Source organism: Caretta caretta, chromosome 11, assembly GCF_965140235.1.
Source record: "Caretta caretta isolate rCarCar2 chromosome 11, rCarCar1.hap1, whole genome shotgun sequence".
Taxonomy (NCBI): Eukaryota; Metazoa; Chordata; order Testudines; family Cheloniidae; genus Caretta; species Caretta caretta.
In genome coordinates this window covers 1,227,862-1,245,453 of record NC_134216.1, presented here as the reverse complement: position 1 = coordinate 1,245,453, position 17,592 = coordinate 1,227,862, and the positions used below count along the sequence as shown (strand labels likewise).

At 59.0% G+C, this 17,592-nt stretch overlaps 1 protein-coding gene across 1 annotated transcript; it reads left to right on the top strand.

The window, feature by feature from the left end:
• Positions 1-540: 540 nt before the first annotated feature.
• Positions 541-17,303, top strand: LOC142068509 (dnaJ homolog subfamily B member 2-like). Its single transcript, XM_075117674.1, has 7 exons — positions 541-661; positions 6,189-6,298; positions 10,174-10,227; positions 11,596-11,712; positions 14,484-14,594; positions 15,227-15,332; positions 17,139-17,303. Exons 1-7 carry the CDS (start codon positions 597-599, stop codon positions 17,266-17,268), a joined length of 693 nt encoding a protein of 230 aa, XP_074973775.1. The 5' UTR covers positions 541-596; the 3' UTR covers positions 17,269-17,303.
• The last annotated feature ends 289 nt before the right edge of the window (positions 17,304-17,592 follow it).

The window sequence follows — 17,592 nt, the reverse complement described above, 5'->3', positions numbered from 1 at the left end:
GAGAACTAGGACTCCCCACCCCATGGCCCTCAGTCCTTCCTTTATAGGAACCAGCCAGGCTGGTTCTCTCCAGCTGGATCTAACCCTTAATTAAGGGCTAATTGGCCTTTCCTTTTACCCTCTCACTGTCAGTGTGGCTGAGGTTTATACACCCTGGTGCAGTGTCTCGGACACTGTGATTTGCTCTAACATACTGTAATAACACTGCAGAGTTGGGAGGACAGTGCAGAGGGGCGGGGTGGGGCGTATCAGTGAGAGGTGCCATTCGGGGGCTGCACCGAGCGGCAGGGGGGTGAGAGAGTCACAGGTGGATTTCTGAACAGTGGCTGGGTTGAGGTCAGAACCTGTGTGAGCTGGACAAATGGACAAGGACTTGGGACAGACGGACCATACAGGCTCGGTTAGGATGGTGCGGGTAAGAGAGAACAGAGGGATCTGGCCGAGGTCGTCTGCTCAACGTGAGGTACGGGCTGCAGCAGGTCTGAGTGAGGTGGTGGCTCACTCTGGGACCTGCAGGCTGTCCGTTCTTCTCAGTGCCATTCATTGCCTTTCCCCCCTAGATTCCCTGCTGGCCTCGGCACAGGACCTCACCCGCCATGGTGGAGTACTATGAAGCCCTGGGCATTCCCCGCAGCGCCTCCTCTGACGACATAAAGAAGGCGTAAGTCCCACTTCCTTGGAGCAACTGCAGCCCCGTCCCCACACAGCCCGATGGCACCGTTCCTCTGTGCTTGCCCGCGCTGTCCCCCAAGGGCTCCGGACTTAGGGCGTCTAGCGAGCTCTGTGGCCCACAAAGGAAGAAGGCAGCACTGAGTCCCACTGTCACGTAACAGAACCATGGACATACAGTCTTCGCTACAGGGACCATGCCGCCCTGTCGGGAAAGGGGGCAGTTCTCGGCCTGTGCCCTGCAGGGCTCAGACTAGATGGTCCCAACGGGCCTTGGAATCTAGGAATCGATGCTGAGGTGGCTGCAGGGCCAGGAGGGCGGTGGAGGTGGAGAGGGGGTGTCTGCCAGTGTGTGGTGTGAGCCGGGACTCCGGGGAAGGAGTGGCTGGGAGCTGGCTCCCCTGTAGTACCCTGTGCTGTGCCTAGGTATCCCGTTAGGGGCTGCTCTTTCCCCACTGAGCTGTGATAGACACAGGAAGGGCGATGGGAGGGCAAAGGTGACCAGACCCCCTGCAGTTGGAGTTACCATGGGAGCCCTGCCTTTGACCTTGAGCTTGCTGCTCCTGAAATCAGGGTCCAAACACCCATCAGCGGGAGCAGGCAAGGCCCTCTGCAGCAGGGCTGTGGTTCCACCTAGCCACCATTCGCTCACCACCACGCTGGGCCCTGAGATCCCATCATTACCGTGGCCCGGGGTCGTAGAAAGCCACGTGAGGAGACCGACACGTGTTTGAGGGGAGAGGGCCCTCCTTCCTGGGCAGATCCTCCCGTGGTGTCCAGCACGAACCATCCCTGGTCCCTGCTGGGGTGCCGTAGCATGGCAGAGTTATTGTCATTCCTTAAAGCAGAGGTTCTCAAACTGGGGGGCTGTTTTGGCTTGTGTGAGAAGCTTTAGGGAAAAAACCCTTACTGCGCACATTTTGCCCGCAGCAATCAACAGGCGTCTACTTAAATCACGGAGAAATCACACATTTTTTGCAGGTTGGTCAGGGGGTAAAGAGCCAGTTTCGCGGCTGTGTTCCTACAGTTGTATGTTCCATGCCACCCTTACTTCTGCGCTGCGGCTGGCGGGGCGCTGCCTTCAGAGCTGGGTGCCTGGCCAGCAGCTGCCGCTCTCCCACCGCTCAGCTCTGAAGGCTGTGCAGAAGTAAGGGTGGCAATACCGTGACTCCCCTACAATTGGGTTGCGACCCCTTTTGGGTCGGGACCCGCAGTTTGAGAAATGCTACTCTAGAAGGCCCTGTGCGTTTTGACGGATTTCTGTTAAGCTTGCATAGCATTATACAAGTTGTTGCCATCGGTATGTTAATCCGTTTGCTGTGAGGTGCTGTGCACATTTCGTTGTAAGCATGGACCACAAGCACAGTTTTACTTGTGCTGTTATTACAATGGATCGTTGGCTCATTCGTGCAACAGAAAAGAACAAAACAAAAAAACCAGCTCAAGTGAAAAACAAAGAAGCCGAAACAGATCCAAGTGAAGCCCCGCTGCGGGTGGGAGATATTGAGAAGTGAGCCACACAAACAGTGAAGCGTGGTACAGATAAGGCTGTGACATGTGTAGTCCGTTGGGGGAGTGGCCCCTCTCTCTCCAAGTCTGTGGGTGGCCAATCCACCCCACTGTGGCTCCGGGGGTCACCCAGCGTGGGGAATCAGCGGGCGTCGGGAGATGTGGGTGCAGGTCTGTGATCGGGGCCGAATGACAAACACAGTTACAGAGCCCAGCCCCTGGTCAGGGCGGGGCAGTGAAGAGTCTCTGGCTCAGGCTGGCCCACAGGCTGGGCAGCAAACAGTCGGGCCCCCTAGATCTGGCGGGGGGCCGACAAGTGCAGGTGTCTTGCCTAAGGGAGGGGGAGGCTGCCCCCCACGGCTGGGAGTGGCAGGGGGGATGCAGGCCCACCCACTCCACTGCGTCCTGGCCCAGGGCCCTAGCAGTGGGAGAGCGGTCTGGCGCTGGGTCACGGGGATCCTGACTGTAACATGCTGACTCAGAGTCGGCTACCCCTGGGCCACTTCCCAGCTCCCCCTCTGGGCGTAGCTGCCTCGGGAGAGGGTCGTCCTAGTCGTTGGGGAAGAGGGTCTGTAAATGGCCCTGGCCAGTCCTCGGCTCCCTCATTGTCTGCAGCAGCCTCCCGGCTCAGGAGCTCACAGGAGGCGTCTGACTTCTCCGGCGGCTGCCTCCCAACTGAGTTCTCTGGCACGCCTTTTATACTTCTGGTCCCGCCCACTGACTTCTGGTGGGAGGGTTGAGCGAGGTGTGGCTCCGCCCACCAGGGTTCAGTGGGGGGTCCCTTGCCCTCCGGGTCTGTGGGCGGCCAATCCACCTCACTACACATGGCATAAAGTCAAGTGGAGGAAATACCGAGAGGAATACACACAATACGGCTTCCCCCACTTGCTGATTGGAAATGTGGCGCACCCACGGTGTGTTCTGTGCTCAGAAGAGCTTGCACAAGATAGCTTAAAACTCGTAAAGCTGCAGCAGCATCTGCAGCCTAAACACGCCACGCATGCCGATAAGCCAACAATGCATTTCCAGCGGAAAGAATGAGACCTTAAAGGTTGATGGGATGTTATGAACAACCAACCAACCCCAGAAAAAGCACAAATGGCTTCCTACAGTTTCCTACCTAATTGTTAAATATAAAAAAGCCCCACACAGTGGGCGAATCATCATTCTCCGGTCGCAGTAGCAATGTGTTGCATTATGCACAGTGACAAATTTGCAACTCCACTTCTAGCCCTTCCGTTGTCCAATGATACAGTGGCATGTCGCACTGATGATATTGCTAACGACATAAAGGTTCAGCTGATTGAATGGTTTAAACATAGCCCCAAATACGCCTTACAACTCGATGGGTCTACAGGCATCTCTAATCCAGCTCAGCTGCTTGTGTACGTCAGTTACTGCTGCAACAGGAAGCTGTAAGAAGATTTATTATTTTGCAATTCTCTTCAAGGAGAGACAATGGGACAAGAAGTATTTTGCAATCTTGACAACTTCATGCATGAAGAAGGACTGGAGTGGTTACGCTGAGTTGGTGTATGTGCAGATGGGGCCCGTGCTATGGGGGGAAAAGTTGGAGTAAAAGCAAGTTTGGGGATTGGTGCCGCATGTTATTTTCACACAGTATGTACACGCAGGGAAACTCTGGCTTCCAAGACACTCGAACCAGAACTTGATTGTGTTCTGCTAACTGCAATCAAAATAGTGAACTTTGTTAAGTCTTGTTCCCTGAACTTGAGATTGTTCTCAAGTCTGTGTAGAGATGGGGTCAGAACAGGAGAAATCGGGGGGCTACCTTGAGAAAAGATCCTGGTGCGTGTATTTGAGCTGATAGATTAACTCCACTTGTTCCTTCTTGATGCCGGCTCGCCTTATGCAGAACTCCTGTCCGATTCCAAATGGCTTTCAAACCTAGCATATTTAGCAGACATTTCTGAGGAGCTGAATGTTTCACTTCAAGGTGCCACCTTGAACCTTCTGCTATTAAATGATAAAATTCCTGAAGAAATGTACTCACTGGAAGGAGCGCCTGGAAGGTGGGATGGCAGAAATGTTTCCAGTGTTGGCAGAGTTTTGGGAGGAGAACGAGCTTGAACTTGAAACAGTAAAACCAGTCACGGCTCGTCATCTCGCAGGCTCAATAGCTCCTTTCAGAAATGTTTTGAGGATTTGACTCTCGATCAGTATGACCGGGTTTGACAACCTTGTCAAGTGACCCATCACTGAAGACAATATTTGCTTCCACCCCACTAAGTGAGTTCTGGCCATCAATCGCCGGGGTATCCAGTGTTACCCGAAGCTGCAATAAATCTCTTAATTCCTTTCACATCTACCTGCTAATATGAAACAGCCTTTTCTGCCCTAGCTTACGTCAAAAACAAAGACCAATCTCGGCTCCAGGTAGAAGGGAACCCTCCGGATTGGTCTCAATCACCCAGCCCAGGAGGGAATTGATCTGCTCCAAAAAGCCCCCAGCACACTAGTGACAACAGTGCGATGCCCCTAAGCAGGAGTAACATTTCCATGACTCTCTACTTCAGTGGCTCTGTCTGAGCCAATGCCTTACGGGTTTTAATAGTTAGTGAGAATCGCATGTTGATTTGGTTTATCAGTATATGTACTGATGTGGTGGGGTGGGGGATATAAACACCTACAGACACAAAGAAGGGGGGTGCAATCAAAGAAGTTTGAGAACTACTGCCTTAAAGGGTGCTTGTGCCCCTCCTGGCACTTCAGGGGAAAACCCACGACCACCATCAAAGGGCAGCTTGTCCGAACAAACCCCAGGGCGGGAAACATGTCCAGAGCAGGGAGTCATAGCCAGGAGACACTGCCTGCCCCCCGAGCCAGGAAGCACCCTGGTGTCTCCGACCAGCACTGCTGTCCGGGCCGTTAAAAGTCCGGTCGGCGGTGCAGCAGGGCTAAGGCAGGCTCCCTGCCTGCCCTAGCTCCACACACCTCCTGGAAGCAGTGGCATGTCTCTGTGGCCCCTAGGTGCAGAGGTGGCCAGGGAGGCTCTGTGCGCTGCCCCCGCCCTGAGCGCCGGCTCTGCAGCTCCCATTGGCTGGGAACTGTGGCCAATGGAAGCTGCAGGGGCAGTGCCCTCGGGTGCAGGCAGCACGCAGAGCCCCCTGGCTGCCCCTATGTCTAGGAACTGGACATATCAGCTGCTCCTGGGAGCTGGCTGAGGTAAGCACTGCCTGACCAGAGCCTGAACTCCGAACCCCCTGCCCCAGCCCTGAGGCCCTTCCCACACCCCAACCCCAGCCCTGACTCCCCTCCCGCACCCCAACCTCTGCCCCAGCCCTGAGCCCCCTCCCACACCCAAACTCCCTCCCAGAGCCCCCACCCCAACCCCCTGCCCCAGCCCTGAGCCCCCTCCCACACCCAAACTCCCTCCCAGAGCCTGCACCCCAACCCCCTCCCCAGCCCGGAGCCCCCTCCCACATCCTGAACCCCTCATTTGTGGCCCCATCCTGGAGCCTGCCCCTCCAGCCAGAGCCCTCACCCACTCCCGATCCCAGCCCTGTTAAAGTGGTGGAGGGTGGGGGAGAGTGAGTGATGGAGGGAGGATGAATGGTGTGAGCAGGAGGCGGGGCCTCAGAGAAGAGGCAGGGCAGGGGCAGGGCCTCGGGGCAGGGGGGCGCAGGGGGTGGGGCAAGGGTGTTCGGTAGCTGCTCTGGATCCCGTGAGGAGTCACAGCAGGAAGAAAGTCGTCCCCCGTGTCCAAATGGAGCAGAGGTGACGTCCATGGGGTTGATCCGGACGCACGGATCAGGCTGGGCAAGGCCTGACTGGAGACGTGGGGCAGCCTAAGGGACCGGGGCACTGCTGCGCTTGCCGGGGCATCTCCAGAGCCGAACGCGGCTCTCTAGGAAGATCCAGCCCTGCTTTCTGGTGGAGCAGAGCTTTGGGGAAGGAGGGGACAAGGGGATGATTCGACTGGGCGCAGCCCCTGGTGACCAGCACACTCAGGGATCACTGCTTACTGCTGTCTCTCTGGACCTGTGCAGGTACAGGAAGGCGGCACTGAAATGGCACCCGGATAAGAACCCGGGGAACAAGGAACACGCCGAGCGGAAGTTCAAAGAGATCGCGGAGGCCTACGAAGTGCTGTCGGACAGTAAGGGGCCGGCGTCTCCCCTCCCTGCAGGCTCAGTGTGGGTCCTGGCAGTGGGGGTTGGCATCTCCCCTCCCTGCAGGCTCAGTGTGGATCCTGGCAGAGGGGGCCGGTGTCTCCCCTTCCTCCGGGCTCAGTGTGGGTCCTGGCAGTGGGGGCCGGCGTCTCCCCTCCCTCCGGGCTCAGTGTGGGTCCTGGCAGTGGGGGCCGGCGTCTCCCCTCCCTCCGGGCTCAGTGTGGGTCCTGGCAGTGGGGACCGGCGTCTCCCCTCCCTCCGGGCTCAGTGTGGGTCCGGGCAGTGGGGGCACACTCCCTGCACAGGGCAGGGTGGCCATGGGTCAGAGCAGGCTCTCACGTCCTCTTGCTGCGCTTGGAAGAAGGGTTTGCTCTCTCTGTTGCCCGCTGGGTTGCTTCCAGCGCTGTGTGTCTCACCCGTAGATGGGACAACTGTGTTACCCAGTGGCCCAGTGTGCCGCTGTCCTCTCACCAGCCGCCCCAGACGCTGGCTGCCAGGTGCTTCCAAGCCTGCAGGGCCTGGGGAGAGTCTAGTCACCAGTTCTAGCTATGGGTCTAAAGGGCGCACTCCAGGGCCCAGACCTCTCATCCAGCTTCTTCCCACCACTGTCCAGCCGTCCTAGACCTCAAAATCCATGTCTGAGCCCTCCGGAACCTCCCAGTGCTCATTTGCCCTCCCGCCGAGCTCCACGGGGGCTGCGGGCACTCTTGCCTTCCCATTCAGCCCCCTTGGGGACAATGTGGCAGGAAAGCAAAGAACCCAGACGGTGCAGGCGAGGTTCCTAACTCCAGTGACATCAGCCTTAGAGCCTTCGAGAGTCACAGATCCCTAAAAACTACGAAAGCTGTGAGACACCCGCTGCCCCGGGCTGAGCTAATCTGAGGTTCATCAGCGTTTCCGGCTGGACAGCGTCCCCGCTCTCTCCCCAAGCCCTTTGCTCCTGGGGTGAACCCCCTGCACAGAGCCAGACCCCGCACCCACAGCGGGCCCGGGGCTCTGCACTGTGTGCACAGGCTGGGAAGATCCAGCTCCACCAGGCAGGCTTGCCCTCCCTTTGCGGCCCTTGTGTAGAAAGGCCATTGTCCTGGGGGGCTCGGCCAGCTCCCCCCTATAAATGCCGCAGCGAAACGGCTGTAGCATGGACACTTGCTATCGCCACAGAAGGGGGTTTCCCATCGCTGTGTAAATCCACACCCGTCCCCCGAGGGGCGGGAGCTGGGTCAATGGAATCGTTCTACCGTTGATCCTACGCCGGGGCTGAGACTGGCTTAACTCCATCTCGCTGGGCCGACCCAGGCTGTGGGTGTGGACCAGTCAGTCCGAGGTGATGGCAGCTTGACGGCTGTCAGTGATGGCCCTTCAGTGAGGTGTCCACTGCCTGGCCCCGGAGGGGCAGCTGCCTGGAATGCAGCACAACGGGCTGCCCTGGGCCAGCCAAGCTCCTGCGCCAGGCTGCCCACATTTCAACACAGGCACTCAACAGAGACTCCGTAATCTACCGTCGCCCGCTGCTCCAGCTGGGCCCTCAGGCGTCCCGTGGCTCTCCCTCTGCCATCGCCTCTCCTGCATAGCTGCCGCCCCTAGGACGGGGCAAGGTGCCATTTGCCAGGCTGGGACGGTAGAAGGGAAGCCTGGTGGAGCAATGCCTCCTGCCTCCTCTCTGCCCCCGGCCCAGGAGTCCCATGCAGGAATCCGTCTGGCTACTGTGGTGCCCCTGATCCCATGCTGAGCAGGGGCTGGGAGCCTGGAGCCCTGTGATGACCCCTGAGGTGCAGGATTGCTCCCCTCTGAACATGCCCACATGTAATGCCCCAAAGGTGGGGGCTCCCACCCCTCGCCCTGGGGACAGTTCCAGAGCCCAGCCCCTTCCTCAGACAGGAGCTGCTTCCGGATAGTCAGCCTCCATCTTCTCCCTTTGTGCCCTAGTCACAGCCCTGGCACACCCTAAATCCCTGTCCCTTCCCAGCAGCCGCACCCTCCCCATAGCTGCCGGCTTTGGGCAAGTCCCTCGTTAGCTGTCTTTGGGCTGAGCTAGGATGAAGCCCCATTAACCCTTCTTCAGAATCCCCAGGCTGGTCTCCACTGAAAACTGAGGTCAGCGTGTGAAAAATCCACCCCCCGGAGAGACGTCGCTGTGCCGAGCTCACCCTCCGGTTGCCAGCGCTGGCCGATGGAAGTTCTTCCGTCAACCTTGCTGTCGCCTCCAGGGCGGTGGGTTAGCGACGGCGAAGGGAGCCCCCCGCCGTGTCTGCAGTGACGTGGGGCAGCGGTTTCAGTGCAGACATAGCCCAGTCCCCGGATGGTTCCTATTGTGCAGCTCCGAGTCCCCTGGGGTTTGCCCTGGAGCTCTCCAAAGCAGGCCCGGGCGGGAGTCGCCATGTTCTGGGCAGGAGGTGGTCTGCAAGCACAGGAACGCCAGCGTCATTTGGCTGTTTGGTGATTTCATTCCCCGGCAGAGATCGGGACATTTAACTTCCCCGCACGCACCGAGCACCGGGGCTGGGAGACTGGTCTCGTTCTACAGTCCTGCGGGGTGGCAGCGTGTACCTGTGGGTTTTCCCGTGTCGGTCAAGCCCGTGTGTGCTGCCATCTTCTCTCAGCATCACCAGCCCGTCTGTTCCACAGCCCAGCCTCATCCCTGGCTGGTACCTGGCACTACCCAAACTGTCCCGCCTTTTGCTCACCCAACAGCCTGTCAGCTCCCTCCTGTCCCGGCATCCCCGGGCGATGCTCTGGAACTGCTCCCTATGAAGCCAGGCAGGACTCTGGGGAAGTCTCCTTTCTGTGAGCAGACTGTCCCCAGGACACACAGCTCACCCGGCTTCCACCTTCCTGGGTCTGACCTCGGAGCATTCAGCCTCCTCTGCCCCTCCGTGCGCTTTCCACCGTGAGTTCACCCAGGCGGGGTCCTGGGGAAGCCAGAGGGTCCTGCACCCCAACTCCGCAGTCAGATGGGACTCTCAGCCAGCTAGCAAAACAGAAGGTTTATTAGACAGTCTAACACAGAGCTTGTAGGTACAGAGAACAGGACTCCTCAGCGGGGTCCATTTTGGGGGGCAGTGAGCCAGACAACCCCGTCTGCACTTCACTCCATGTCCCCAGCCCCAAACTGAAACTCTCCAGCCACTCCTCCTCTCGGCTTTGTCCCTTTCCCGGGCCGGATTCCTTTGTTCTCCAACCCTTTAGCTCTCACCTTGCAGGGGGGAAGAGCCAGGCCATCAGTTGCCAAGAGACAGAGCGTTGGCCATTTATGTACCCTGGCCCTTTGCTCTGCAACAATTACACCCACTTATTCCACCCCCCAGAGACTTAAGAAATGCCATGGGGAAACTGAGGCACCCCTACAGTATTCAGAGGAAATATTAAGAACAGTCCCACTTCGTCACACCTCCTCTGCCAGTCTGGGTTCTGCTTGGTGTGTTCACCGGTTCCCTCCGCTGCCAGTCTGGGTTCTGCCTGGTGTGCTCACCGCCTCACAGGCCTGCATGGCTCCCTTGATGCCAAGGCTGCCTCGCTGCCCCAAGCCGCGGACTCCAGGGTCACACAGGTCAGAGGAGCAGGCCCTCCCCAGGTGAAGTTGAGAACTGATCACTGTTTCTGCAGCCCCCTGGGGATCCTCTGGAAACCTGCTCTCCCGTCCCTTACTAGATGGGCAGGGAGCCCTGACATAGGCGCTGGCCCAGGCGAGCCTGTGGCAGTCCCATGTCTGTTCCTCTGGCTGCTTCCCCATTTGCGGGCAGGCACCCTCTCGCCCTTTGCTGGGGCTGAGGGTCAGCCTGGTGAAAGGGCCACTGTGTCTGCAATGAGACCCGCACTCGGCTGAAGATGGGCTGGGTGACCTCTCGCTCCTTCTTCTTTCCAGAGAGCAAGCGCGACCTCTACGACCGCTACGGCAAGGACGGGCTCACGGGGGCAGGTGAGTGACCCACTCAAGAGAAGTGGCCTTTCCCGCAGACCAGCACTGGATTCCAAGGGACTGGTCTATCCGTGGGTGCGGTTCTCCAGCCCGGGGTCTGTATGCACGCCCTGGCTTAGGGGGCCTCCTTCCTGGCTGGGCATGAAGCACCTGTCACGGAGTCCCCGGGCGATGCTCTGGAACTGCTCCCTATGAAGCCAGGCAGGACTCTGGGGAAGTCTCCTCTCGGGGAGCAGCCTGTCTGCAGGACACACAGCTCACCCGGCTTCCACCTTCCTGGGTCTGACGTCGGAGCATTCAGCCTCCTCTGCCCCTCCGTGCGCTTCCCCCAGCGAGTCTGCCCAGGCAGGGTCCTGGGGAAGCCAGAGGGTCCTGCCCCCAACTCCGCAGTCAGACGGGACTCTCAGCCAGCCAGTAAAACAGAGGTTTATTAGACGACAGGAACATGGTCTAAAACAGAGTTTGTAGGTGCAGAGAACAGGACCCCTCAGCTGGGTCCATTTTAGGGGGCAGTGAGCCAGACAAGCCCGTCTGCCCTTCACTCCATGTCCCCAGCCAGCCCCAAACTGACTCCCCCTCCAGCCCCTCCTCCTCTGGGCTTTGTCCCTTTCCTGGGCACTGGATTTCTTTGTTCTCCAACCCTTTAGCTCTCATCTTGCAGAGGGAACGGCCCAGGCCATCAGTTGCCAGGAGACAGAGTGTCAGCCATTTATGTACCCAGGCCCTTTGCTCTACAACAATTACACCCCCTTATCCCACCCCCTAGAGACTTAAGAAATGCCTAGGGGAAACTGAGGCACCCCTACAATATTCAGAGGAAACATTAAGAACCGTCCCACCTCATCACAGCACTCTTGGTGCCCTGCCCCAGCCATTCCTCTGAAAAAGCCTCCCGAGGTACAGCATGGTCCTGAGACCGCAGCTACCATTTTAGTGGGGCACACAGAAAAAATCTGAGCTCTCCCTTACCTGGTGCGAATTTAGTGGAGTCACTTAATTCCTCCTGGAGCTGGGCCTAGCCCCACCAGCCTCCTCGGAGACACTGGTGCTCAGACAGCGGAGTGTGGGGGCAGGGCGGATGGCTCCAGACCCCCTGGGAGATTCTCCCCATGGGCGTTAAGGGCTGGGCTGACCCTATGTATGGTCAGGGAAGCTCTCCCAACCAGAGATCCCCATGGGAACCGCCTCAGACACCAAAGGCATTGCATCCTGAGATCCATAGTGTCCAGAGGCCACAGTTCTGGGTGAAGGTCTTTCCGTCTGGCTACAGAGCTCTGGGGATTCCAGCCTTGCCAGCCCCCAATGACCTCCTGTTCTCCTTCCCTGGGAAGGCAGGTTTGTAATGGCCAGCGTCTGCTTTTCCCCCAGGGACCGGGGATCCCCGGGGTGGTGCCGGAGCTCCGGGCTTCACCTTCACCTTCCGCGGCGCAGATGAGGTCTTCAGAGAGTTCTTTGGGGGCCGAGATCCTTTCGCCGACTTCTTTGGTGAGCATTAGCCCAGTCTGGCCTCCTCCTGAGGTGAGGTGGGCCCAGCCGTCCCCACGGCCCATCTGCTGCCCTGGGGGAGTGAGCTGGGGGCCTGATGTCCTGCCTGCGCAGGTCCTGTCAGCTGGAATACAGCCAGACCTGGGAGCGCTGCTGGAACAGCCAATGGGGGAGCTCATCCCTTCAGCCCCGATGGATCTCGCCCTGGCCCAGCCCCGAGTGTCACGCCCCCTCGGGAGAGCCGGGGGTGGCTGGACTCTCCACAGGAGTGGGTGTGACACCCTCCCACCCTGAGATTTCACCCTGCCAGGCTCCAGGTGACTCATGGCTTGGGTCCAGCACCAAACCAGGACTCATGTTACCAGGCAGAAAGGTCTGGCTCAGTAACTCTCCCACCCCTCAGTGCTGAGGGCCAGTGGCAGAGCCCCCAGGCATCTTTGCTGTGGGCCGTTGGCGAGATCAGGTTCCGGTACAGAGAGACAGGAGACAGGGCTCATTTCCTCCGGTTCATGTTCCACTGCGGAGCTGGGCCGCGGCCCAGCCCAGGCCACGGCCCCGGTCACTGCTCAGGCTGTACATTCCCTGTAGCCCTGGTGGGATGCTCACGGCCTCTAGTCACCCCCCATGGCCCCACACAACCATTCAGCACTTCCCCTTGTAGATTCATAGATTCATAGATACTAAGGTCAGAAGGGACCATTATGATCATCTAGTCTGACCTCCTGCACAACGCAGGCCACAGAATCTCACCCACCCACTCCTGCGAAAAACCTCTCACCTATGTCTGAGCTACTGAAGTCCTCAAATCGTGGTTTAAAGACTTCAAGGAGCAGAGAATCCTCCAGCAAGTGACCCGTGCCCCATGCTACAGAGGAAGGCGAAAAACTTCCAGGGCCTCTTCCAATCTGCCCTGGAGGAAAATTCCTTCCCGACCCCAAATATGGGATCAGCTGAACCCTGAGCATATGGGCAAGATTCACCAGCCAGATACCCAGGAAAGAATTTTCTGTAGTAACTCAGATCCCACCCCTTGTTTCACCCCTTCCCTGTGTGGTCCCCCCACTTGTCCCCACTCCGAGCCGATGCTTTATCCTGCTTGTGCAGATCATATTAGAAGCGCCTCCAGGCAGGGACCTTGCTTTGTTCCTGTCTGTGCTGCTCTGTATGTCGCCCTAGATAAATGCCACTGTGCTGGGAAGAAATTAGTCAGCAAATCATTGTGAGCTGAGAGATTTCAGGCAGCCAAATCCTGCACCCCTAAACCCCCTTCTCACCTTGGAGCCATCAATCCATGGCCATCTCCTTTCCCTGCCCCATTCCCTTCTCAGGAGCAGGTGCCTTCTCCCCACCCCTAGCCAGCAGTAATGCCTCTTGGGACTGCCCGAACCTGCCCCTCAGCCGCATCCCAGAGACGCAGACAAACATGGCTTTGGCGTTCAGTTCTCAGCACGTGCCCTGCACCCAGAGTCCTCCCGGAACAGGCTCAGCTTTGTACCCGCTCCTGTCCTCAGAACGTCCATGGCATAACCTCGATAAGGGCGCCAGGACGTAACCCACGGGCCCTGTGCAGCGTCGGAGCCTTTCACAGCCATGTGTGGGCACGTTTCCGTGTGCGCTTGGGCTGTGCACGGCAGGGCTGCTTTACCCTCTCGCTCAGCCAGAGTAAGTATCAGCTCCTGGCCCCACAGCGCAGGGTGTGTCTCCGTCGGCCTTAGCAGTCCCTCTTGCTGAGGGCTATCTCCGGGCTGCAGGCCCCCTCTGGCACACTACATGCCTGCTTGCTAGCCCTGGACTGTACAGACCAGAGAGCTGCAGGACAAATGGCGCTTGGAGCTGAGCAGGGAGGAGGAGAGAGGGCTCTGACAGACCCAGCTCCCAGCTGGCTTAGATTCTGCGGGGGGAAGAGCCCAGCTCCCCTGTGGAGTTAGCACCAGACAGAAGATTTGATGGTCCTGGATGACCACAATGGACCTTAGTTTTCACACCATCAGCGACTCTGAACAGCCCCTCAAGTCACTGGAAGAGAAGTACCTACATGGGACCAAGAGCTCAGCTCTCAGAGGCCTCTGTGGTCCTGCCCTCAAAGGCAGAGGGGGATCCACTGGCAAGGGGGCAAGTGAGCTAGATTCAGACTAGCAAGGAAGGTGCAAACGGTGCGGGGAACTAGCCCTGGGGCCAGCTCACCCAGGGATCTCGCTCAGTGTCTTCAGTCCAAGACGGGGCGGCTCCAGGAGACTCTGCAGCCCAGCGGGGAGCGGTGGGTGTGACACGGGCATCTCTGGGCTATGCAGGGGGTTGGGCGATGGTCCCTTCTGGCCTTGCAATCCTTGAATGAAATGACCCCCTGCGCCAGCCTGCTGCGCCCGCCCCGTTGCTGGGAGGAGGAGCAGTGCAGCCATCTCCCAGCCGGCACTCGGCCGCCATTCAGCCCTACCTGGCTCATGCCTGCTGGAGCGTGATATTAGTACTGACACAGTGCCCCAAATCTTCAAGAGTACCGAAGCAAGGCCCCTGCCCCACAGAGCCTGGGCTCTCCGTGGACGGGGGCAGGAGCCCCAGGGCTGGAGCGTGGCCTGCAGCAGGAGTCCCAGCAGCTCCATGCTACGGGTTTGGGTGGCTCTGTTGTGTCTGTCCTTGGCGGGCGGGGGCAGAGTTCCAGGCTGTGCTCCCATCACGGCCCCCCCGGAGAGCCCCCTAGTGGCGGTGACCCCTCCCCCTGCCCTTCCCGTTAGCTACCGGGCCGAATTACCCACCCATGTCCTGCTTTCCAGATGATGTGGGCCTGTTCTCAGATCTGCATGCTGGAGGGCCCCGGGGCCATGGACGGGGGGGCCCCTCTGTTGCCTACTCCTTCTGCTCCTACGCCTTTCCAGAGCAGTCAGGTAAGGGGCAGGGGGTGCCAGCAGACCAGCTTCGGGCTCCCCGTCGCCACGGATTCTTCCTCTGGCTCCAAATTGTAGCCCAGCCCCATTGTCCTCAGCTTCTCCCCCTGTCCTTCCTCTGAGTCCTGGCCCTGTCTGAGCCCTGCACATCTAGCGCCATTCCCCTGCCCTGCCCAGCCCAAACCTTCTCCCCTCAGCTCCAGCTCCCCTGCCCAGCCCAGCCCAAACCTTCTCCCCTCGGCTCCAGCTCCCCTGCCCGGCCCAAACCTCCTCCCCTTAGCTCCAGCTCCCCATCCAGCCCAAACCTCCTCCCCCTAACTCCGGATCCCCTGCCCGGCCCAAACCTCCTCCCCATGCCTCCATTCCCCTGCCCGGCCCGGCCCAAACCTCCTCCCCTTGGCTCCAGCTCCCCTGCCCAGCCCGGCCCAAACGACACTCTCGCCCTGCGACTCCTAGACAGATATTTCCTATCCCAGTTTCACACCCGCCCTGCAGTGCATCCCCTGGCTGACCCATTACCACCCCGTCACCCTCTCACACCCGGCCAAGGACCCCCTGTGATCCCGCGGGGCTCCCCAGTGCCTGGCCCAGGCTGGGGGCTCCTGCTGTGAGGTTGTCACCCTGTTTTTCAGATTTCTTCTCCTCGTCCTTCAGCCCTGGCACCGACCCCGGAATTGGCTTCCGCTCAGTTTCCACCTCCACCACCTTCGTCAACGGCAAACGCATCACCACGAAGAGGTAGGGAGGAGCCAGCGCGGACTGGCCAGTGGCCAAGCTAGCCTGTCTCCCAGCAACATGGCAGCTGCTCCAGGGGACCAGATCATGGAGCCCCCAGTCCCGTGTCCCACCACCCACCATGCCAGAGCCCTCCATGGGGCCAGCCAGGCTGGTGTCCTGCTTTCAGCAGTGGCTCCCTGCCCCGTCTCAGGAGTGAACCTGAGCTGAGCTACTGCAGGGTGAGGGGGAGCCCAGCAATCCCCGGAGTCACACAAATGACCCTGACTCTGGATGCATTCCCAGTGCCATTGTCTCATGCTCTGGAGGGCTGGGGGACGGAGGGAGGGTGCAGCAGCTTCCGGGTGCGTGGAACGTGTGAGCTCCCATGGGGCACGGCCCTGAGGGAACGGGGCACAGTATGCTCACAGCTGCACACTGTGCGAGGTGGGAGGCAGTGCTGGGTGCCCAGGGGTAGCAGCAGCCTCCCCACCTGCTGCGTGTGTGTGGCCAGGGCTGGCGGGTTTCCTTTCCTTGGGGTTCCCACTGCCTGGGGCATGGGGCAAAGTGCTCACGTGCTCAGAGAATCCGGGATCCAGGGGGCCTGTGGCAATGTACAAGCGAAGGGTGTGCAGGGGCGGGGGGGGGAGCAGGTGCGTGGGTGTCTCTTAGAGCGGGCCGTGTGGGTGGGAAATGGGGAGGAGGAGTGAGTTTGCTCTGTGCCCGGGATGTGCCACACTGACAATGCCACGCTCAGGGCAGGCACACCAGAGCTGGTGGTTTGCTCTGTAACTAGATGCCCCAGGCCCGTAACGAAAGCGCTGCATCGAGCCCTCCCCACCAGTCCCCCCTAGGCAGTCCAGCCCTTGGCTCCCAGCCAGACTACCCGGTCCCATGTAGCGAGGGATGATTGAAAATCCATTTCCCTGTATGTGAGTTTCTACTAATCCCAAAGGGCCAGACACTTACCCCAGGTCAGTATGAATCTCAGATCTTACCCACATATCACCCTGCCAGCCCATCCTTAGTGAGCTAACAAACGGTTTATTCAGGAAAGAAAAGCAGAGAGTTACAAATGGGTAACAGATCATATACGGACAAGTGATGGCAAAGTCCTTAGACAGGGCTGTAGCAGGGATGCAACAGACGGCTCGCTTGCAAAGTCTCTCTGGCACCTTCCCATAGATTGGCAGGTCTTCGGTCTACGTTCAAGATGCTCCTTTGAGTTGTAAATCCACAGTCCATAGAACTAGGGCAGGAAAGAGGCAACATGACAAGATGTCTCAAGATGTCTCAGGGGTCTTTTATATCCTTTGCCGTGTGCGTGGAAATGTCCTGTCCCAAACAAAGCCCACAGCCCTGATGCATGGAAAGTTACTGCCCAAGATGGAGTTCAGGGGCACATGGGCAGATCACATCCCTCACGTGGCTTGCTGACTCCCAGGGGCTGCCACTGCCCATCTTCTCTCTGAGGGGTCTTCAGGAAAGGCTTACGGGGCAGGATGTGTGTCTTCAACAGCCCGTTGTGAGCCGAGTGTCCTTGATGGGCCATGAACACACAGCTGTCTGGCCCTGCTGTAAACCCATCTGGGGGCATCACCCACGAACAAAACACCGGCTGGAGATACATAGCCCATATTCCTCACTTCCGATACAAATCTGATAGGTGGATTTCACCAGGATAATCGCACTCGATAGATTATAGTGTTTCCATCGACACCGGACATGAGACACTTTGTGCAAGACTTGTTGCAAATGCACCACAGTGGTAATATCAGGAATAGAAATGGTCATCTCTACGCATACAGCACCCTCTCCTCTGTTCCCCAGGGTCATCGAGAACGGCCAGGAGCGGGTGGAAATCGAGGAGGACGGAGAGCTGAAAGCTACAGAGGTGAATGGTGAGGAGCAGAGCTTCTGGGCCTCCGGATGGGGGTTGCGCAGGGCCGGTAACTTGTGAGGCCATGCTATGTGCCTGCCCTGGCCGGTGCAATTACCAGGGAGACTGGGGGGAAGTCTGACGGGAGAGGGAACTTAGCCCACAGGGGCCTGGAATGTAGACTCTGCCTGGTGCAGAAAATGGGAACCAGAGCAGTTCAGTAAGTAGCCCGGGCTAGCCCCACCCAATGCTGGGTGAGCAGACGGGCGTCGGGAGCGTCTGCGGGAGAGGGGAGCGCCCGACGCAGAGACGGGGCTCCTGGGACATGGTCCGACGCTGCATCCCCACCTGGTGCTGCCAGACAGGCAATCTCCCCTTGGCCGTTGGGGACATTGTCCCTCGCAC